We start from the raw sequence: 22580 nt of genomic DNA, 5'->3' as shown, positions 1-22580 counted from the left end.
AGAGGAGGGAAAGATCAGCAGCAGCCATCCAGAAGGTCTCTGGGAGATGGCCCACCACTACACCGTTTTTGCAAGCAACATGTATCCCCTGGGGATCAGCCCTTTCAGCACTGCACACAAATCACTGTCCAGTTCACCATCCCAGTTCCCCACATTCCACCGTGGCCAGGTGAGGGACTCCAGTGAGGCCAAGGTCAACCCACCACATCAACCCATTAGGAACACTGGTCTCATCCAGCTCTCTTGGGAACTCTTCCACCTAATCTTCAACTCAGTTAACAAAGGGAAGGGCTTGAAAAAACAGTAACACAATCCTACAACGATCTGCACCCAGATGATGACCTGGATAAAGAAGCTAGAATGATGTCAAAACTGGAAGCTGCTTAGTGATTCATCTGAAAAATAATTTACAATAGAATGGGAATTAGGGAATGCACCAGGCAGTGACCCGAGAGGGACAAAATGGTGGAGAAAACTCCAACTCTGGGAGGAAATCTGTGGGGATGTCAGGGCCATGCACCTACAGCTAAAACTGTGAGCCCCAACAATGTCTTTGGGGTGTAATATTGCGGGGTCTGGAGGCAACTCAGACCCTTAAGGAAATGCACAGGCCACCAGAAACACCATCTCAAGCTGCAGCATCCACAGCTGGAGGAAGATGCTGGAGCTGAGAGGAGCTCCATCACCTCTACAGGAGGAGATTCCAGGATTTGCTACATACAACAAAAGGGTGACATCATCATGGGGGAATTCAACCCAAAAATGTGGTCTTTGAGAAAACTTTCAGCCAGCAAGTAAGGAACAAGACACACAACCTGGAAAGCTGGAACCTCGCACATTCCATGTTGAAGAGAAATGTAATGGGATGTAATTAGCCATTGGAACAACAAAGAGGTAGTAATGGATTTGCTCTTAATTAATCTGGGGAAGCTCTGTGACCCCTGTATGCAGGACGTGAGACCAGCTGATGGCAGTGATATAAATACATCAGGCTGAAAAAGTGCTGCTAAGCCTGGATCAGAAATAAACTGGTTTCCTTGATGAAAAAGTGAATTTGGGTACCAGCAGCCAGAAGTGCAAGCCTCAGCACTGCACTGGCAAGCATAGCTCCCTGAGGCACCTGAGCCAGCCTGTTGAGAATCTTCCACCCTCCTCTCACAGGAGAGCCCTCTGCAAAGCAGTTGTGGGGCTGGGGAATAAAGGACTGCAGTGTCTGTGCTTCTTTTATCACCTGATGTTCTGCAGGTACAAAGTGACATGCCTCAGGCTGGAGAGAAGTGAGTGTCCTCAGCTGCTGTGCAGTCCCACAAATGACGACATAGGAATCCTGACAGCCAGAGCCTGCTGCCAGGATTTCAAAGAGCCATGAGAGAAAAGAGCACAGCCAAGCCTGTGGGAGCTTCCGCCAGCATGTCAGTGCTGGGCAAGGCCCAGCTCAGGCAGAGAGTGCACCCTACACCCACTGCCCAAGGAGGGATGGGATCTCTCCGCATAGGATGATGCACCTGCATGTGACAGAACAGATTCTGTCCTAACTCCTTTACCTTTAAATGGCTGGATGAGAAGCTCCTGCTGGAACCCAGCCCTGTGCAGGGTGCTGGCTTGTCCTCTGCCAGGTGGGTGAGCTCCCAGTCCTGTTCTGGGAGAAGAAAGGCACCCTCAGCTGCGCTCCATGCACCACACAGGACAAGCAGCCCCAACTTCACTCCTATAGCATCACCATTCTGTGTTCCCCAGATGACAGGCCTGCTCCAACACCCTTGTAGCACCCAGGTGAACTCCTCCTCCAGCACCTGTGGCACATAATAGCTTGATCCCCCCATGCGCTAGGGGAAGGCTGCAAGACACTTGTTTACATCGGAACTCTCCTCAGAGCCCAGCACTCACAGTGATGGAATCTGTGCTATACCAATTCCTTGTGCCTCAGCAAGGCTGTACACACAAATGTTCTGGAGATTCCCAAGATGCCAAGAACCTTTCTGCCAGCCAGGAAGTTGTAGTTACCTGCCAAATGAAAGAGCTGGTGCAGCACAGCTCTGCCAAGCTCCTTTCACCCCTTCTCTCTCTCAATACCATGCAGTAAATGTTCCTGACTGAACCAGCCAGGGATAATGCATGTTGCTGAAGATGCTACAGCCCTTCCCACCCAGAGAACAATCCATTCCCGCAAATGTTAACTGATGTGCACTGCACATGTTTAAAAAAATTCTTTATTTACATTTCAAAATGTAAAAAGAAAAAAAAGAGATGCCCATTATTAAATAATTTCAGGAGAACCTCAAGAGCATGGATCTGGCCTCCGGAGAAGTCTGGGGCAGTAGGTCCGCTGGCTGGAATTGGAATTGCATGGAGCCAGCACAGGTCTAATCACCAGTAAAGGAACACTGAAAGAAAGAAGAAACAGATCTGAAATACTGGACAGCCATTACCAACTCATCCTACAACAGCCAGGCTATGCAGTGACACTGGGGGCCACACAGCGATTTTAAGTGCATGCCAGTTGCTGCACACACCAGCTCTCATCATCCAGAGAACTCAGGAGTCCTCCTGGGTCTGCCTGCCAGGCAACTGCATCTACTGCTGAAGTTAAAACCAACAGTGCCTGTTTCTCCCAGCTGATTTTCAAGGATCTTGACAAGTAGCTGATGTGGCTGTCTGCAATGCAAAAGCTGTTCTCACTCCCAGGCAGCTGAGAGACATCAGGGTGCAACAAGGCTGTTCCTAAGACCTGGCTGGGAAATAAGAAAGGTGGCACCAGCCTCGTACCTATGAATGAAAAGCTTCCAGGCTCAAGCTGGACATAGGCCAGAGATCCTGTACTCCAAACTAAAATGATAAATAAGTCTGGGCTTGAGGACAACCCTAAAGGGGACTCAATCCTTCAGCACAGCTCTGCAAGAAAACGGAACAGCCTTGCTAGCAGGCTTTTTTCAAAAGCCTGTAAATGCCACCAGAAGTACCAGGAGAATGGAAGAATGATTACAATTCCCTGTTGTCACTTCATCAAATAGCAAGAGCTCCCAAGAGTCTGAAGTGCTGCAGATCTCTAAGACTTTATTACAAAAGAGGGAACATTGTGGGCAATTCCAGCTGCCTTTGGATATCATTTCATGGAAGGTCAAAAATTGTGGGTATGTGCTTTTGTCAGAGCTGCCTCCTGAAATTTGAAAAAAATCAGCAACCAAAAGGCTAATACAGCAGATTTTTGACAAGCTGCAGCCCAACACACTGAAATCTAGACAGATTTGTTTAAATACCTGTGGTTTTTACAGTAAAATGAGCAGGCAAATGGAAACAGAATACTATATGTTAGCCTGAGACTATTGGTTTAATCAAAATGAAGCCTGAATAACAGTAAATAGTGGAAACATCTCCCTTCAGATAAGGACGGTGGTACATTTTTCAAGTTAAGGTAAGACTATGTAAAATGGTAATTCCTTGGTCCTTCAATGGTGGCAATCCTACAGCTGTGCTGAGCAAGGAGGCTCAAGTCCTCCCTTTCTCCTCTCCTTTTCTTGATCCCTGCCTGTCCCACCCATGGATACTCTGCTTTTTGTAGGTGTTGAAGAGTTCTCCAACATGTAGGTCAAAGTGAGGCCTCCCACCAACTAGACTGCCTGGATAATTCCAGATGGATTACTGCTGCAATTCCCCTTCATCCACTTTCTAGAATCAAGGCTTCAAGGCAACCTAGCCCCATCCAAGAAAAAGCTCCCATAAACCCATCTTCCCCTCAACTGAAGCTGCAAAATCTTATCCCTGCTGTGCTGCCTCTGGTGTTTGTGCAGCTTGGAGGGAAGCCAGTTCAGGGACTTGAGCTGGCAAAAAACAAATGCTGTTAGAGAAGCACTTTCTGGTGTTTCACTGAGCTGAGACAGCTCTCTGCAGATTCAGAGGAATGTGAAAGCAAGTCAAGAGAAAAGTAAGAAGCAGAGCAGCCCAGAGTTCATGGCACCGTGCATGAAGACTGAGACTTACCACATTGCTCTTTCATCGCTTCACATTTCCCCACACTGAGAGATCACAACTGGCAACTTGGGTTTGTTATTGGGACCCGTAGGCACATTCTGGGGACAAACAAATACAGAACATTAAAACTTATAAAGGCACAGCAAACCCAGGCAGTGACAGGTACTAGAAGACTGGCTAAGAGATATCTCTGTAACATGAGGAATGGGGAATTCCAGACACAGCTCTGAGGAACAGAAAAGCACCATTACACATTTGGCAACAGGCCCAACCGTAAACTGGTGAATTCTCTCTGTGAGCGGAGGTTTGGGACACAGACCAGAGGCTGGTCCTTTGAACTGGAGGGAAGGAACAGAGCAAAAACTGGAGAGCTCCTCATGAGATACTTGAGGCTGCTCTGGCTTTGATACTAAAAGCAGCTGCCACAAGCAAAACAAACTTGTATTCATACAGAAAGGAAAGAGACAGTGGCAAAGCAGCCCTCATTCTGATCCTCCTGATGTGCTGGACTCAGCTGTTCTCTGAATCTCTAATTTTCTTTACTTTGGTCTCACTGCACTGATACCCAAAGCAGGCTCACCACAACCCCCCAGCAGGTTATACCATGCTGTACAGCTCCTTCCATGTGACCTTTTCTCAAAACCCAACAGCTCTGTGTTTGCCCTGCTTTCTAGATTAGAGGCCCTTATGCACATTATCCCATATGTGTCATGGAGTCAATGCTGGCTGTCTCAAAGAACTTGCTATTTGTTAAATCTACTCATTATCCTGCCATGACACCCAGGCCTGACATTGGCAGCAATCACCACCCGGACTGTATTTATCTTCAGCTCCTGGAAGCCCATCAGGAGATTAGTTTAATTTTTCTTATTAAACATGCTGATTGTGCATCAGCAGAACTGATGATTTTGCATCCACTGCATAATCCCAGGCAATAGCACAGAAGTGAGATGCTTTACGCTCTTGTCTGAGCTGCTGATGGAACAACTTTTTAATTCAGTCTCCTGAACAAATGCAAAGCAAATAAAGCCAAGAACGCAATCCCTGCTCAAAGACTATCAGAGCCACAAGAGCCTAGCATTTCCAAAGCCAACTCATATGACAGCCTGACAGCATTCAACAGATTTCCTGCTACATTATAATGATGACAACCGATAATGCCAGTTATCAACACTGGTATTCCCTGGTATCCTGTAAACAGACAGCAGGAGAGAACAGGACAACTCTACTTAATCCTGTACATGACTTTCCAATGCAGACATTCACAGGGAAGTAGCCATATTCAAACTTACTTCAATTTTTCTCATGACCAACAGCCCATCGACAATTTTACCTGGAATGAAAAAATTCATCCACTTCAATACGGCCATTTTTTACCTTTCTTCCCCCCCACTCATCACAGGTACATGCATTTTTGTCCCTCCTGAAAAGCCCTGTGCAGTGTGTAGCTATTGGGCACTTCAGGGTTTGTTACTGATCTCTAAACTCATAAAGGAAACAATCCCTCTTCAAACATTCTCTATATTCAGCACAGATTAAATAACTTTTCCCATCACAGGGGTGGTGTGTGTAGAAATTTGGAGTTTGGGACCACCAGCTTAAGGCTGGCCTGGAATTCCTACAGTTCAACCAACAGTAAATGCAAGTTAGCAGATATGATTTCACAAAATTACTGTCCAAAAACTCTGCTGAAAGCTCGGCCCTCTCTGATAATGGAGCAGAAAGGGATCTGTCCACTCATCTGTGCCTTCTGCACTGGCACAAGGATTTGTCCACAAATACAGTACACTGAACATTGATCTGGAAAGCTAACCTGTGAAAAAATGATTCATTTCAAAAGTGATCCATCACAGTATCAGGTTGCACAGATCCCTCGGATAGCACAAGCGAGGAGGGAAGAACAAGCAGTTCATACCCAGAGGTGGTCGGGCACTGAACAGGCTCCTCAGGGAATGGTCACAGCCCCAAGGCTGCCAGAGCTCCAGGAGAATTTTGACAATGCTCTCAGGCACAGGGTGGGATTGTTGGTGCGTCCTGTGCAGGGTCAGAAGTTGGACTTGATGATCCCTCTAGGTTCCTCCCAGCTCAGAAGATTCTGATTCTCACTATTTATTTTAACAGCTGCCCTGCAGGGACATCCGTGAGCTGGTGCTCCAGAACTTTTACTGCAGGTACTCACCAAACACAACATGTTTCCCATCCAACCAGTCACACTTGGAGCATGTGATGAAGAACTGGCAGCCATTGGTACTCGGACCACTGTTTGCCTGGGGGTTGAGAATGGCAAAATACAACAAGTGTACAATTTCAGACTGGCCAAAACTGAAGGCAGACACATAAGAAAGAGCTGTTGGTCAAGACCATCTTACTTTTAGCTTATTGCTAGACAAACCAAAGGAAACAAGATACACATTTGCAGGAGAGCACCCTATGCTGGGATGTAGCATGTCACCACCTCTGGTCACACCAGAATGCGCAAGAGCCAAATCACCAACCATTTATTGTATTTCTACAAAGGTGCACAAGACTCTGTCTAAGTCCAGGCTCTACAGCACACTCCTGAAAAAAAACTGAACTTTTTTGTGACAAGTACTTATTGGCTGCAGCATTGTCCTGGGGAAAACTGAAAGCCAGAAACCAGGGCAAGAAAAAAAACCCAGCTAATTTCTGCCTTTTGGGAGGTTTCCTCAGAATAAAAATAAAATTTAAAAAAAAGGTGTTCTGATGATTATGATGAGAAAAGTAACAACTGTATTGGCACAGGGCTCACAGGAACAGTGGGATGCAGATGTAAAATTTTATTCACACACAAGTACAGAACCCAGAGCATTTGCACTCTGTTAAGAAAACATGTCTGCAACATTGAAGGCCATTTGCAATATTGACAAGCAGGAGCTACTAAAGCAACTTTCTGTCCTGATGAGTGAACTGGGCAAGTTCTGCAGCTGCAGGACTGTATAGGACAGGGTCATTTTGGCTTTCTAGTTAATGCTAGCCAGCTTCAAAAGGATCCAGCTGGGATCCATGGTTTGACCCAGTATAACTACTTCAGAGCTGTGCCACTTTAACACAAAGCTGGCAATACTGCAGTGAATCTCTTCTCTCGTACCACAGCACACTAGCTGCTTAGCTGTGCAATTACACCTCTTTTTGGGCCATGTTTTCAACATGGATGAATAACTAACCCAAATGATGAAATGTCCTAAGCAAGTGGTTTTAAGGGCAGAGCAGCTGAAAGAGAAGAAGAGCTGAAGAAGCAGCTGTGGATAGGAACACTGAAGCACTAGCTCCATTTGCTTTCTATTCCAAAAGTCGGGGTACTGTTCCTACCAGACAATGTGCAATGGTTGCAGTTTCTCCTACTATGTTGAACAGGAAAGTCTGTTTTAAAAGATACCATGGTAACACTGCTGTGGCTTTGGATTTCCCAAATCTCTCTGTTTCATCCTTGCCGAGGTCAGTGTTTGATAACAGCATCAGGAAAGAAGAAAACGCCACCAACTCACCACTGTATGAAAACTGTAAGAATTAAGCTCTTCTGAAAGCTATCAAGCCAAGCCTGTCCCATCGCTCCAACAGGCAACAAAGAAAGGATGATGCAGGATCAGGACTATTGTGTTACTCAACATATTAACCCATAAGTAGTGCTTGACTAGTAGTTACAAAGCAAACCTTGTACCCAATGGCAGAGATTGCATTGTCCAGCAAATACTGTATAAACTTAGGAAAAGGGCACAGAGAAAGTACCAAAAGCTTTTCAGTCTGTAATGTCATTTTTTCATACTCACCATAGAAAGCAGGCCAGGAGCAGAGTGTTTCAGCTTGAAGTTTTCATCTGCAAAAGGACCCCTATATATACTGGCTACTCCAGTGCCATCCCCCTGCATGAGAGAAGTACCCTGTCAGCCACAGCATTTGTTCTGTAGCAATTGCTACAGAACATTTCAATTTAAAAATTAAATTTAAAATCTCCAAGCAAGAGTAAAGGGCAAAATGGATGTTGTATTACCATTTATATACACCAGCAGTGTACACATTCAGTGTTTCATTTCTGAACAAGAATAGCAAGTGGTTTCTAACTACACAGGTCATTGTTCGCCATTCATATGTTGGCAGAAACCCATGCGGGTGGTACAGTTAAGTCTAAGCCTCCCAGAGTGAAGTGGAGGCTACAGATTGCTTGGTACAGACCCATCAGGAAGGGAAAAGGGAGGAGGCATAGAAGTATGGGCTGGTGTGACAAAGAAAGCAGAAATGATTGCATGGCAAAAGTTGGCTTATGGTGAGTTTATGGTTTATATACCTTATTTTCTGTGACTTTACTGGAAACAGGAAAGCAACCTATCTGTTCTGCTAGGACAGTTTCTAAAATAAAGATTCTCTAGTTTGTGCTGTACTTTCTATTAAGTCCAAACATCTTGTGCTTAACTACAAGCCCAAGCACTCAGACCTCAGGACACTTACAATGAAAGCAGCATGGGCTGTGACAGTTACAGGTTGCAGGCTCTGACAGCCCACAAGTTCAGAACTCTGCAGAAGTCTGGCAGATGGCTCACATCAGACACATTGAATTGAGGGACTGCTCAAAGGCCACCCTGCCCTTGGGTTCAGCTTTTCAGAGACATTCCTGTATGATGACAAAAGGACTGAGCAGGGACCCTTCAACAGGGTCCTTAAAGATGCTGCAGTGAGGAACTCTCCAGGGAAAGCTGCAGAAGCAGTGAAAATGGGTATCTCTTGGTACAGTCACTTAAATTTACTATCCTGACAGTTCATTCCATTTCTGTGTTGAGCTTCCCTTTCTGTGTCAGTTCAGACCCATTTCTTCTGCCTTGCTGCAACTTGTCTCCCTTCATTGCCTTTCTGCTTAACATACATGATCTTTATTAGGCCAAACTTAATAGAACAATAATATCAGTAATACACCACATGCAGCTCCACATCTTTTGCTCTACTTGCCCAGCCCTTGTTTGTTTTCCTCCTGCTCTCTGTAGTTTACTTAAACTGTTGGCTCAGAGACAGAAACTTGCACCCTGTCTCAGGAGTCAGTGTGACTGTGCTTGCTCCCCAAGTGGCTTTTTAATAAATATAACATATAAATTCCAAATACTGGAGCAATCTGTAAAGCTTGTTGAGATGCAGTGGAAGTAATAAAGTGCACTGGGACACCTGAGCAGTGTCACAATTAGCAACTACCCCAGAGTCTGAACTGCCTGCTGTGTGGTCATTTCTCTCAGAGACTTTCATACAACCAAGTTTTATATTAAAAAAGCTTATCGCTTCCCTCATATTTTGAAACACTTCCAAAAATGAAATAATTTTGCTGGGTCCTAGGACAGTGAAGAGATCCTGTGGCCCTTCAGCCTTACTCATATATTCTGCTTATCCCCATATCAGAGCATGACCACCATTGCGGGCGCAAAGTATTTTCTATTTTGAGACAATTTAGCAACAAAAGGTTAGTTTTGATTTAAATGACCTCTTACATTACACACTGGGCTCTGTACTTAAGGTCTATCTACAGTGTGAATTGAAATTCACAGAGGTTTTTCTCTGGATGAGGACAACGGAAGAGGGAAGGAAAACAGGGCAAAAAAAGTTTCCAAGTTTTGAAAGCTTCCAGGGTATTGCCAGCCTATTGTAGAGAGGAAATATTTTGGGAAGAATGTGTGTTCACCCGAGGTTCCAGATTTGTTTTCAAGTGCCTTATGGTCTGTTGCAGTAAGATGGCAGCAGTGCTATGAGGACACCTCCAGTTACTACTGGATACCTCAAAAAAGAAAGAGATCCCACAAATCAGCACAGACCCTTGGAAACAGTAGCATGTTATACCATAGAGGAGAAGGACGAAAAGAATACAGGAGTACATACATTTACGAAGTCACCTCCTTGGATCATGAAATCCTTTATCACCCTAAAGACGTAAAACAACACTTAGTTCTCAGTGGCCAAAAGCCTCAAGAAGCTCACTGTAAGCTAAAAAGGGATTCTGACTCGCTGTGCAGCAGAAGTTAACAGAGTCTGTGAAAGCTGCAGCCTAAAATCTAAAACAAATATTAATTAGTGGTTGACATGAGGTCATTTAGGAATCATTGCTTTTGACCAGGGATAGTGCTTAGGTGATAGATGCCATATCTCTGATGTGGTATGCCAGGAACAGGGGATTCCTCCCAGTAACCCCAGCATACACATCTGACAGCATCCCCAGGTCCCCAAAAGCCACAGAATTACATTAGCCATGATTCACAAATGTCTCCAACACCACTAATAGCTCAAGGCAGGTCAAAAAACCCCGTATGGCTCAGGTTGCTATTTAGTGTCTAAACAACAGTAGATGATTTACCTGTGGAAAGTGCTTCCTTTATAACCTATAGGGACACCATCTTTCCTGTAAGGAAGTAAAAAGGAAAATTATTTTAACTTACTGGATATCCCAACACAAAACTCTTCCAGGAATTCAGAGTCCCAAAGAGTTGCCCTATACATTAGCAGCTACCTTGAAATACAACCAGGTGCTGCAGCCTCTCAGCTGCTGCTGTTGGAGGCAAAAGGAAGCCTCAAGGGAGCGCTGCACATGAAATGACTGTTCCCTGCAACATCCATACATCATCTTCACAGGATCCCATTACAAGGTGCAGCATGAGAAGATGGGCTTGCAGACAGGGTTTTTTAGAGCCCCCTGGCCACAAAAAAAGTCACATCAAAAAGAGAAACCTGCCATCTCTGTGAGTCTTCAAGCCCCTCACAATTTCCTCAGAGCAGATTTCTGTAACTCTTCCATTTTGTAGTGGTACAACATGAAAAAGTTCAAGACAAACTCTTTCCACCTCACCCAGCCCTGTTTCTCCAGTGGGACACTTAAAGGACATTATAATCCACTTACCTGAATTCACCTGTACAAAACTGCCTGGCAAACAAAAAAAGAGCAGAGTGTTAGGTGCATGTGAAGTCTGAGGGCTGCACCAACTGGTGCACAGGATTTTCCCAGAGAAACAGGAACGGGAAATGGCAACTCCTTCCCCCTGCCATTTCAAAACATTTTCTGTGCTCTTTGTGGTGAGGAGGTCAGAGATTTAACACCAAGGTTGTAAGAGATAGTAAATGTGGGGCAGGCGCCATGTTTGACAGAGACCAGGGTATGTCCATCCCGCTGATGGAAGTGGGATTTCACATGGTCCATCCCTCAGTTGAAGGCAGGAGAATTGGGTGGCCAGGAGACCCCCCCCCATGGCACAAGGCACTGCCTGTTCTAAATGCACAGAGCAAATCAGGAGGCTTCACAGAGGAAGCCAAGGAGGACCGGACCCCTTCCAGCCAGACAAGGTCCCCTGAGAGACCAGGATGCCACACAGCATCTCTGAGAACAGAGAGAAGACAGCGTAGGTGAAGCAGTTTGGGGCGGGTGTCAGCTAATCACTTTGCCACCAAAAGCCATTCCTGCACCAGAAAGCCTTTGCAGTTCCAGTCCAGGCTGAGCTGCAGGAATGGTAGCTGCTCCTTACCTGAAGTTCTCTGCTGTTTTGGGTACAACATCTGCGAACAGCTCAATTTTCATGCGGCCGACCTCCTGAGGAGACGGGGGCCAGGTGAGTCTTCTAGGTATCCCCTCACACACATACCCCTGCCGCTCGACCTCGGGCACTCCCACAAATCCTGTCTCCTCATTCACCCCCACCCCTACAGGCTCCTCCTGCTTCACTTCCCTGCGAGCCGTTCCCGATGGGCCCTGTGACCCCACAGCCCCGCTATCCGTCTCCTGGCACCGCCCCTCCCAGCGCTTTCAGTTGCGGCCCCGCCAGCCCCATGACGAACCCCCGGCACCCCTCGTGCCCTCTTATCCCCACAACATTCTGACACCCCCAATTATCCCCGCAGTCCCTCCCCGGGCGCGGCCGCTCCCCGTCCTGGGGCACCCCCACCTGCCCGCCGATGGTTACATCAAAGAAAACCACGGGGTTGTTGGGATTTGCTGCTAGCGCCGACATCGCCACTGCCACTGCAGGAAGCGGAAATGGCGGCGGAAGTGGAAACGGCGACGGAAGGCGAGACGGGGCTGGGCGGGACATGGGGGTGACGGTGTCCGGGATATCTGGGAGGTGTGTGGGGTGTCCAGACTGTGTCTGGGGTATCCGGGTGGTGGCCGGAGCTGCATCCTGCAGGGGCAGCTCGGGGTTCCCAGAGCAGAGCGCAGCCCGGCTGGGGAGGCCTGCCCGTTTGTGAAAAACGAGGTTCACTCTCCTGTTAGAAATTAAAGAGTTTAATATAAAGACAATAAGAGACACATAAAATAAAGCAAAGGGATAACGGCCGGGTGCCTTGGCGCTCTACCAAGAGCACACCTGATGCTAGAGGTGAGTCCTTTTTATACCATTTTTACTGTCTGTTCTCTATTCATATTAAAACTTTTCCTGGAGCTGTTCTGCATGGCCACTCCTTGGTTCCGCCTTTTTAGAGCATGCGTAGTCTTCTGCCTTGTGGTTTTATTTCTTTTGATTCGTGGGGATGGGCCCGCTAGGTGAGAGTCGATGGTAGGGTGGATCTCTTAATTCTCCAGACAGTCAGGGCTGATTGCAGCTTTGGCCTCTTTGCCCCCCGGGCAGAGCGGTGATAGCGGCTCTCGGACCCTCCTGGCCGCCCGTTCTCCGGGCAGAGCAGCCTTTGGGCCCTTTTGTTCTCTGGACAAAGTGTTGATGAGCAGCTTCTCGGGCCTCATCCTCTGCTCCCTTGGAGGTTATCTTACTCGCTCACACTTGCTAACATTCTTGCTAAAACGAGAGAAAACTACATCCACACAGCAAAAAAGCATTTCTAACATTATATAATATCTACCTTAATACTTTGCAAGAAGCCAATACTATAATATATGTTTATAACACCGTTCATCTCCCTGCCCACCTGGGCACATGCCGGCTGAACATGAGCCCAGTTGTGCCCAAATGGGCAAGGAGGCCAATGGCACATGGGCTGTACCAGCCACAGGGTGGCCAGTGGGACCAGGGCAGTGACTATCCGCCGGTGCTGAGGCATCTCTGGTCCTGGGGTCAGTTCTGGGTGCTTCACTAGAAGAAAAACATTGCTGAGCTGGAGAACAAGGAGCGGCACAAGGAGGGAGCTGGGAGGGTTCAGCCTGGAGAAAAGGAGGCTCGAGGGGACTTTCTCGCTCTCCACAACTCCAGGAGGATGCAGCCATGTGAGGGTCGGGCTCTGCTTCCAGGGAACAAGGGACAGGACAAGAGGGATTGGCCTCAAGTTGTTGCAGGGGAGGTTCACATAGGACCTCAGGAAGAACTGCTGTGGAAAGGCTCGTCCAGCCCTGGAACAGGCTGCCCAGGGTAGTGGTGGAGTCCCCATTTCGGAAAAGATTTAAAAGCCATGTAGATGTGGCACTTGGGGACATGGTTTAGTAGTGGCTTTGGCAGTGGTGGGGGAACAATTGGTCTTGATCTTCAGGGCCTTTTTCACTAATTCCGTGATTGCAACAGTTAGGTCTGTGATTGTTTTTAAGGTTTGATCAGCTGAACACTGCCTTTGAGAGGTCCCAATGTCCTGACTCTGCTTGGGGAGAAGTCATGCTTTCTCTGGCAGAAAGATGAGCAAGGTATGTAAACAAGTGCACTGCAACTTTTCTACTTGGAAAGAGACCTTTATTGTCGTGAGACGATTGGCGATGAAAGAGACAGGGCAGATTGCTTGGATGCAATAAGCCGATTTTATACATACAGAGCTGAGTATTTATACCTTTTCAGCAGTAACTAAAAATAAATTCTTATATAAGCAGCAATCACTATAACAACCATATCTATGTTTCTTAATAACATCGCAAAACTAAAAGCTAGCACTAACTATCACAGGTACATACCAAGCATGCTTTTCTTCTGTGCTGACTATTTCATTGCCACGGTTTGTGGCCTAGCAGCGTTAGCACGTCTACTTCTGACATGAGTTTAGCAGTGCTCTCACTTCTGCTTTCTAGCTGTATCTCCACACTTTTCTGAAGAATAATCCTGATTTGGAAATTGTTATGTATGCACACAATGGTTGAGTGCAGCAGTCTGAGTACAGTCAATGCTGTAGCTGAGCTTTGCCCTTTCCTTGTGGTAAGAGGAGGTTCCAGTGTGAAGATCAGCCCTGACTCGGCTCATACAGAACTGGGCTGGCCCAGAACACCTTTCTGCCACTGAAATGCCAAAACAGCAATACCTGCTTTTGGTGAACCAAGGTGATCTATTTCTACACCTTCAACCTGTGTTTGGTGACACAGTTTTCTCAGGGCATTTCCTAACGATTCTAAGGATAATTTTTGAGTCGTCTTGGTCTCTCTTTAGGTTGTGCAGATCCAGAATATTTGGGCCTTGGCACATACATGTCTTAGGCTGGAGAACCACTGCTCTATTCCTTGTTACAGTCTTGGCACATGAAGGTTCTGCTGTTAGGCAGGACACTGTTACTGCTTCCTGAAGGTGAAAATCTACTCAGTGATTTGCGTTGTTGAATTGTGTCCTTCAATGTGTCCCAGCTGTGGTTTTGCTTTAAAAACCCCTGCAGTTCATCTGAAGATAACTTCTTTTGCAAGCCAGGGATGGGCAGTGGTACTAGATAAATGATGCCTTAAGACATCTCTCTGCCAAAGTACATATTTACTCTTCTATGCCAGGTAGGAACAAGTGTGAAAGGATGTTCAGAATACACTCTCCTGTTACTGATTCTGTTGCTGTTCTTCTCTGGTGGATTTTGCTTTTTTGTCATAGGAGAGAATGACTGTTTGTCCAGGTGAGTTCTGTCTGTCCTTCAGTTTGACAGGCCCTTTCTTCTCCCTCATTGTCTGGCACTAAACTGCACTTATGTAAATTGCCAGCTGTATGCCCTCTGAGAAGGGCCAGCTGTGAAAAGTGGCAAAATGAACATCTGAGAGGGTATAAAGATGAGTCACTGCTTGAAAGGGACAAACATGGCTGGAAAACCGTAATCTATTTTCCAAAGCCTTGTGCTTCTTCAGTCTTCTGCATGTTATGTCAAGTGTGTCAGAAAATGATAGGTCTAAAGCCACAAGGAAACTGCAAGAAATCAAGGAGGTGGAGAAAACCCACACACCCTGAGGAGGGGGAGAAGCTGAACAGAAGCCAGCCAGACATTCCACCTCCCAGGAAATGCAGGGCACCCTCACCACCAGCTGGGATATGGCCATGGGAACCTGCTCAGCTGTTCCCACGGGGAGAGAAAGAGCCTCCTGATGGCAGAAGCTCAGGGGAGGATGGTGCAAGAGTGAAGAAGGGGAACTCCAGAGAGAAGGACTAAAAACTAGCAACATTTGCAGCATTGCAACAGTTGCCTCACTCTTTGCCAACCATTTCAAGTTCATGGCTAGCGTAGGGACCTGTTTCAGTACTTGTCACCAAGCTTCCCACCTGTGTTGGGTTGACCCTGAGTTGATGGACAGTCTTTAAGACCAATTATGCTTCTCACAATTTACATATTTAAACCGCACGGAAAGGCGGGACTTTGCCTTTTGGTCGGAGCTCGCCTGCTGGAAGGTGGGGGGGGGGGGCTCCGAGCCTCCCGGCCCCGCTGGGCCGGGCCGGGGCCACTGCCCCTTTCCCCCTTTCCCATCGCTGCGGCACGGACCCTGGGTCACTGAGGGGGACTGTCCCAGAGCCGCAGGCAGCTAAAACCAGCCATGGACTGCTCACAGCTAAACCCATCCAGCGCGGCTTCTGGGGACAGGCGGGTCCCTCTCCTCTCCATGCGGAGCCAGCGGGAGCCGGCAGAGCCTCCTGTCTGCAGCCAGCACACTCCGTGCTGAACTGAAGAGGACACCACGCAGCCAGCAGCACAGAGGGAGCGAGGCTTTCCCCACCGTAAAGCCTGAACGGGAGCACTCTTCAACATGGCGGCTTCAGAGTCAGAGAGAAAGAGAAGTGAGTCACGTGGGACGGAGCTGAGCATGGCGACGGGAGAAAAGAGGGCGGTGCCGCGATTCTGGCGCGCAGCTTAAAAGAAACCTTCTTGCATGCCATGGTAAGAAACTGTAATACCACAAACTGTTTGTCTCTTTAATCCATTTGAAGAACATGGGGGGGGGTGGAGAATCAACGTGTGCCTATGAAGTTTGTGAAGAGTGCCTATGCCAGGCTATATAGAAGTAGTAAGAGGCTGTTAGAGACTTGTGGCGAAGAAAAGCCTCTGTGTGCAGGCCAAAATAACTTATCCTTAAAAAGATGAATAACCCCATGTGATGGCCCATGTTCTGTAGTGTGAAAGAACTGTGAAATTCTTCATGGGAGAGATGTTCTACACATAGCAGACTGTTTGTTTCCGGGCGGGTCTGCTATTGGTGGCAGTTTGGGAACCACGTGCAACTGAAGGAAAACCCTTTTTTCCTTAAGCATAAGAGAGAGACATTTCAAGAACTGCAACACTGACTAACATCCCATGTTCTGTTATCCCTTGTGTGAGCTGGATAAAAGGAGAGAAGTGCTGGAAAGAGGGGGGGGGGGGGGAATTTACTTTAATTTTGTTTTGTTGTTTTCTCTTTACTTTTAATTCTGTTAGTAATAAAGCTCTTTCATTGTACTGCAACTGTTTAAGGTTTGTGCCTGCTTTGCTTTTCTCCTAATTCTTATCTCACAGAAGGAAAATAAGTAAATAATGAATATTTTGAATCAAAACCACTGCATTTAATTGGTGTTTCCGCCCGGTTTCAAACTCAACCCGCTACACCACCGTAACCTGCCAGTGATCATCAAAGGCTGCAGACATCTCAGAAGAATGTTGACCATTAAACCTGACATTTATGATTGAAACAATAAAACCGTCAAACCAAACCCAGTCCCAAGTGGTGCTTCTGATTATTCTATAGAGAGTTTGACCATGCAAGAAAAAACAGACGGGGTTTTTTAAAATTCGTTTAAGTCAAGACTTCTGTGTTGGTTTAACACAGTATGTTTTTAGTGGGGGTGGGAGAAAAGCTGCTCGAAACTTCTGTGTCCAGCAGAGAGCCAATCGCTGAAGGCTCTGATGATAGGCAGGTTACTAGCCCAATTAGAGAAGTTGGTGACACCTCTGTGATGACATATTTAAGAAAGGAAAAACCGTGGGAAGCGCTCTTTTCTTCTCCCCAGGGGTGGTGAGGCAGCCGCTGCGACCCATCCCAGTGGGGGATGCCCAGGGCTGCACGGCCGGAGCCCTCCTGAAGCCAGGACTGCAGCCGGGCTCCTCCAAAGCTGGAGCTGCCCCGTGAGGACCACGCGGCCAGGGCCGGCTGTGCGGTGCCAGCAGGGACCACATGGCCAGCAGCAAGAGACACAGCGAGCAGTTCCCCGATGCGGAGCCCAGATGAGATCAACCTCTCAACTGCAACTTACACCAATTTTCTTCCAAGTCAGAGAAGAAGGAAAAGTGAGGACACATGAGGAAAACCAACACAACGGCACCAAGGTCAGTGAAAAAAAGGAGAGGGAGGAGATGCTCCAAGAGCCAGAGCTGAGATTCTCCTGCGAGCTGTGGTGAAGACTATAATACATTTTCCCTGTAATTCATGAGGTGCACGGGGGGGTGCAGAGATCCACGCGCAGCCTGTGAAGGAGAGTACTCACGCTGGAGCACGTGGACACTGAAAAGCTGTAATCTAGTGAGGAACTCGAACAGAGAGAGATGACCCTTGCTTTTAGAGATAGAGGAAGAGAGCCTTTACTTCAAAACTAGAATAGCTCATCCTTAAAAGACTAAACCACATGAACTAAAATGACCCACACTAGGCAGTTGTGGGAAGACTGCTTGACCCATGGGAGGGATTTACATTGCAGCAGGTTTGGGCGGGACTATTGCTTGTAAAAGTTAAAACCACACTAGAAGAGTTCGCAGAGAGCTATCTCCTGTGGGAAGGATCCCACGGCACAGCAGAAGAAACTCTCTTCCTTAAGCATACTGAAGAAAGATTTTTAAGACATGGAATACTGACCAAAACCTTATGTTCTGTTTCCTTGTGTAGTTGGTGGAAAGAGGGAGGGACTGGGAAAGAAAGGTGTTCTGAAAGTTCTCTTTGGCTCTCATTACCCTTTTTACTTTCAATTTTGTTAATAATAAATCTTCTTTATACTGTTTAAGTTTTGAACCTGTTTTGCCTTAAAGTGGTTTTTTTTTTCAATAATCCTTAACTCATGAAAATGAAGTTTTAATTTCCCCTCATCTGCTTAGCTATGGCAGAGAAAAATGAGTGAATAGTTTTTTGTGGGTGCCTGGTGCTTAACCAGCTTCAAACTGCAACAACTTCCTTTATGAACACTCCCCTGTGATGCAGAAAGGTGGGAGCTTTGTAAACCTGTATTGAAAAAGCATGCAGAGATCTCAGGGAAAAAAATTTCTCAGGAACAGAGTGTCTCCAGGGCTGCTGGATCAGAGGCTCAGCTCCCCTGTGTGTGGCTCATGTTCTTCCAAGTGCAACATCTAGTGCAAGAGAGACAGGGAACCAAGGGAGTGCAAACATGGACACTGACAGTCCCCATCAACAGGGCTGTCTGGTTAAGCAGGTGGGTTTCTACTCTTTTTACTCCTTCTTTTGGTGAAGAAATTGGTTTCCTGGCAGACTTGGGCAGTGGAGTTTGATTAAAAAACACAACACTTCACCTTGAAGATGATTCTGCAGTGTCTCACACACGCTGCAGTTTGTATACCTTCTGGTCTATTTCTCAGCCAGCCCAGACCTGAAATCAGTTTCTGAGGCAAAAACCAAGACAAATATTTAGGCATTTCTTCTCACAGAAAGTATAAAGCACCCAGCTCCCAAGCCTGCTGTGAAACTCACTCCAAAATGAGGGAAGCATCCTCTTTCATCTCCAGTGCCAGTGCTTGGGACTGCTGTGCCTTCTAGAAGCCAAGTCCAGTGAGAAAGGTGTTGGGAGTGGGGAATGTGAGCAGGAACAGGGTCCAGATGAGCACCCAAGTGAAGAGATCTTTCTTGGCACCAGTCATGGTCTGGTGACCTGTGTAAAAGTCACTTCTCCACCAGCCTAGGAGAAAGGGAAAGATACTATAGTATTCAATTACCAAGAGAAATTATTTTATTTATTTAGCTACATGTATTGCATCTGCAGAAACCAGTCCTTTGTGTCTTGTCCTCTTACCTTCTCAGGCATATATGACATCAAAAAACACCTTCACAAATCGTGTAAAACTTGCAGTACCAGCCAAATTACTGCTCTTCCCCATCATCTGCTCAACCAACAGTGTTTCTCTCCAGGACCTGCACACTATGAGTGGCCTCCGTTTCCATGTTCCATAATTTTCATTTTTTTCTCTGTCTTTTCCTGTCTCCCTGGGCTCTCCTCTCTGCTGGGCACTTTTCTCAGTCGCTCCCTGACCTCCCAATGCTTTTCACTGTAATTGTGCTTCTGGCAGATGCTACCTAAAAGCACTGTCCAAGCCTGGTGATCTGCACCTTTTCTTCCTCTCCTGCTGCTGTTTGATGCATTTTTTTGATCTTATGGGCCGTTGTGCCCTGGCTCCCTCCTGCTGTTAAACCCTGTTAATGTAAGAGAAGTGACAGTCAGTCAGTGTCTCCTCCATGGTGCCTTACCTGCATCTCTCTGACCTGGACAGCTGATGGGAGCCATCACAGCCCCTCCTGGTACAGGCTTGTCTCTGGGTGTGGAACATGGTTCCTGAAGGAGAAGAGCAAAACTCACAATAATGCCTTGGAAATGTCCTGCTGGTAGAGCTGATTAGAAGGCTGCCAGCGAGGCAGGTTGGCATCAAGTCTCAAGACTGGTCCAGGGATGCTCTTGGGTAAAAGTGACACTTTCTCAGCTCCACAGCTTCTCTGGGCAAGCCATGTCAGTGCTTCACCACCCTCACAGGGAAGAATTTCTTCCCAGTGTTCCATCTAACCCTGCCAGGCATCAGTGTGATGCCATTCCCCCTTTTCCTGTCACATCAGCTTGTCCCAAGTGCCTCTCCAGCTCTTTCAGAGCCCCTTTAGGCACTGGAAGAGGCTCTAAGTTCTCCCCAGAGCCTTCTCTTGTCCAGGCTGAACATCCCCAGCTCTTTGTCTCCAGAGCAGAGCTGCTTCAGCCCTTAGAGCAGTTTCATAGCCTCTGGACAGCAGGTCCACATCCTTCCTGTGCTGGAGAACCCAGAGCTGCAGGTGGGGTCCTGTCTGACCAAAGAAGAGGGGCAGAACCCCCTCTCACCTGCTGCCCATGCTGTGGGGATCAGCCCAGGATATAGTTTTTGGGCTGCCAGTGCACATGGCCAGCTCATGTCCAGCCTCTCACCAGCATCCCACATCCTTGTTGGCAGGGCTGCTCTCAATCTGTTCATCCCACAGCCTGGATTGATACTGGGTGTTACCCTGACCCATGCGCAGCATCTGCATTTGGCCTTGTTGAACCTCATAAAGTTCCTATGGGCCCACTGACTGAGCCTGTCCAAGTCCATCTGGATGGCCCTGTCCTCTAGGTGTGTCACCCACACTGCTCAGCTCAGCGTCATCTGCCAGCATGCTGAGGGTGCACTCGATCCCACTGTCTGTGTCATTGATGAAGATATTGAATAGCACTGGTGCCAGTACAGACCCCTGAGGGATACCCCTTGTCACAGATGTCCATTGGGACTCAGCCATCTGCCCATCCATTCATCTGTCCTTTTGTCCTTCTGTCTGTCCATCCATCCAAGTGACTTACCATCTGTCCTCTCTCCCATCTGTCCTACCCCCATCCATCCGTCTGCCCATCCTTCCCTCTGGCCTGGCCATCCCTGCTCTCTCCATCTGTCCAGCCATCCATCTCTGAGAGACTGGAATGTTAATGGTTAAGGACTCAAAACAATTGTGCCCTATCTGAAGTGGAACATCATACAGTGTAGAACTCCCCTGCCCCTGTTCCCACGGAGCTGGAGCACATATTAACCTATTGAACATTGCATTTTGCAGGCTTCTTCAACCCCTGACAGATCAAGGCTGCGAACATCACTTGACCAACTTACATCGAAATTGCAACAACCAGGTTTTGTCCCTGGCCCCACTGGTGGGTGGTAACTATATAACCATTCTGTTCTTATCCTTTCTTTCTTTTCCCTTATACGTTTTCTTTAATGATATTTTTATGTTTTTATATTACTGATAGGAAAGATGTATGCTAATGTCTTTACAAACAATTCCATGGGTGAGGGTACGGGTCTTTGAAATGAGTCTTAATGTCTCTACCAACTTCAAGCTGCAGGTTTGTTACAGAACAGTTTGACTCCTGAAACAGACAAATGTATCTACACAAGCCTGACTTTCTGAACTTTGGATGGAAATGATATGTTTAAGAGGGGAATATGTGGCAGGTAGTTTGGAAAGGCTGTACCTTCCTAGTATCTCAGCCAGTGAGATACTAGGTGTGTGTGCCCAGTGGACTCTCTCCCTTTATTTGAATAAAGTTGTAGGACTCCTCTGTCTCCTTTATGGACACTGGCTTTTCATTGCGTGAATTTCTGCACATTACTATAGATAGTAACAAAAATGGCTACATTTTAAGATTTGCTAAGTACCTATTGGGGCTTTTGGGAGTTCCCCTTCTGTTTTCTTTTTTCTCTTCAGAAATTTTCCCTATATATGTTGCCACGGCAACAAATTGCTGGGTGCTTGGGAGAAACAAAAGACCGGGCCACTGAGGGAGGAGCCCAATGGGCTACTCTTTTTCACCTGGGGATGTGGGCTGTTAGCTCTCTGTGTTTGGACGGGGAGAGAGGCGGGAAGGGATTTGTCAGCATGGCAGGCTTCTGCTTTTTTGGCTGCCTTCCTTCTACCAGAGAAACCCTGGGATTCCCAAGCCCGCCTTTCCCTGCCCCGCTGGGAGCTGGGCTGCAGCCGCCCTGCCCCCGCCATTGCTTCGAGCCTTCGCTACTCTGTAGCCCTGCATGTCCTGCCTGCTGAGACCTCCGGGGGTTCCCACTGCAGCTCCGGAATTCGATACATCTCATCTGCCCCCTGGGATTTGTGCTCATCCCTGCCGTTCCAGCCTGCCATTCCAGCCTGCCGTTCCAGCCCGCTGTTCTAGCCTGCTGTTCCTGAGGGTCCGGCCGGACACCGGGATCGGCTGCCCAGGGGTTTTGTGAAGCCTTTGTTCCATCCCTTCCCGGGATCCCAGGCCACCAGTGCCGCGTGCTCCCCGAGCTCGCTCCGGAGCGCCCCCTGCAGCCACGGGGGAACCATCGCACCTGCCCTGCTCACCGGGAGCCGCCAGCGCCCCTGCCGGCTGCGAGCGGAACTGCACCCGAGGGGAAAGGGCCTGACAGCCGAGAAGGCTGGCACTGGGTTTGTGATTGTTTGCTGTTAATGCCATAGTTATTGTTGTTTGTTTGTCTTGTTATACATACATATATATATATATATATATAAATATAAAAGAGTAAAGAACTGTTATTCCTATTCCTCATATCTTTGCCTGAAAGCCCCTTAATTTCAAAATTATAATAATTCGGAGGGAGGGGGGTTGCATTTTTTTTTCATTTCAAGGGAGACTCCTGCCTTCCTTGGCAGACACCTGTCTTTCAAACCAAGACAGTACCTTATTCTACCTTAATGTTCTCAAGTTTGCAAATAAAAGCTTGTTCTTGAACTTCCTGAGTATTTT

At 47.3% G+C, this 22580-nt stretch overlaps 1 protein-coding gene and 1 long non-coding RNA gene across 5 annotated transcripts; one reads left to right on the top strand and one right to left on the bottom strand.

Moving 5' to 3' along the window:
- Positions 1 to 2194: 2194 nt before the first annotated feature.
- PPIH (peptidylprolyl isomerase H) lies at positions 2195 to 11997 on the bottom strand. The gene is made up of 10 exons (XM_048326247.1): positions 11889 to 11997; positions 11472 to 11536; positions 10853 to 10876; positions 10313 to 10357; positions 9841 to 9883; positions 7758 to 7850; positions 6149 to 6236; positions 5262 to 5302; positions 3979 to 4067; positions 2195 to 2384 (listed from the first exon to the last, which is right to left on the bottom strand). The coding sequence occupies exons 1-9, from the start codon at positions 11952 to 11954 to the stop codon at positions 3999 to 4001; spliced, it is 534 nt and encodes a 177-aa protein (XP_048182204.1). The 5' UTR covers positions 11955 to 11997; the 3' UTR covers positions 2195 to 2384; positions 3979 to 3998.
- A 281-nt stretch (positions 11998 to 12278) lies between these two features.
- Positions 12279 to 21965, top strand: LOC125337016. Of its 4 annotated transcripts, none has more exons than XR_007207909.1 (4): positions 12279 to 12320; positions 13475 to 13567; positions 20894 to 20987; positions 21757 to 21965. It is a non-coding gene; the product is annotated as an uncharacterized LOC125337016 (long non-coding RNA). The 4 variants fall into 4 exon arrangements; XR_007207907.1 differs by lacking the exon at positions 21757 to 21965 and adding an exon at positions 21177 to 21402; XR_007207906.1 differs by lacking the exon at positions 21757 to 21965 and having other exon boundaries at positions 20894 to 21402.
- The last annotated feature ends 615 nt before the right edge of the window (positions 21966 to 22580 follow it).

Source organism: Corvus hawaiiensis, chromosome 22 (genome assembly GCF_020740725.1).
Source record: "Corvus hawaiiensis isolate bCorHaw1 chromosome 22, bCorHaw1.pri.cur, whole genome shotgun sequence".
Lineage (NCBI taxonomy): Eukaryota > Metazoa > Chordata > Aves > Passeriformes > Corvidae > Corvus > Corvus hawaiiensis.
This window is presented reverse-complemented; position numbering and strand designations above follow the sequence as displayed.

Coding starts and splice junctions, on each gene's coding strand:
- PPIH (XM_048326247.1), bottom strand. CDS start 11,954: ATGTCGGCGCTAGCAGCAAATCCCAACAACCCCGTGGTTTTCTTTGAT. Junction 10,877..11,471: donor AAAACAGCAGAGAACTTCAG/GTAAGGAGCAGC, acceptor TTTGTTTGCCAG/GCAGTTTTGTACAGGTGAAT. Junction 6,237..7,757: donor CTCCTGGCCTGCTTTCTATG/GTGAGTATGAAA, acceptor CTCAACCCCCAG/GCAAACAGTGGTCCGAGTAC.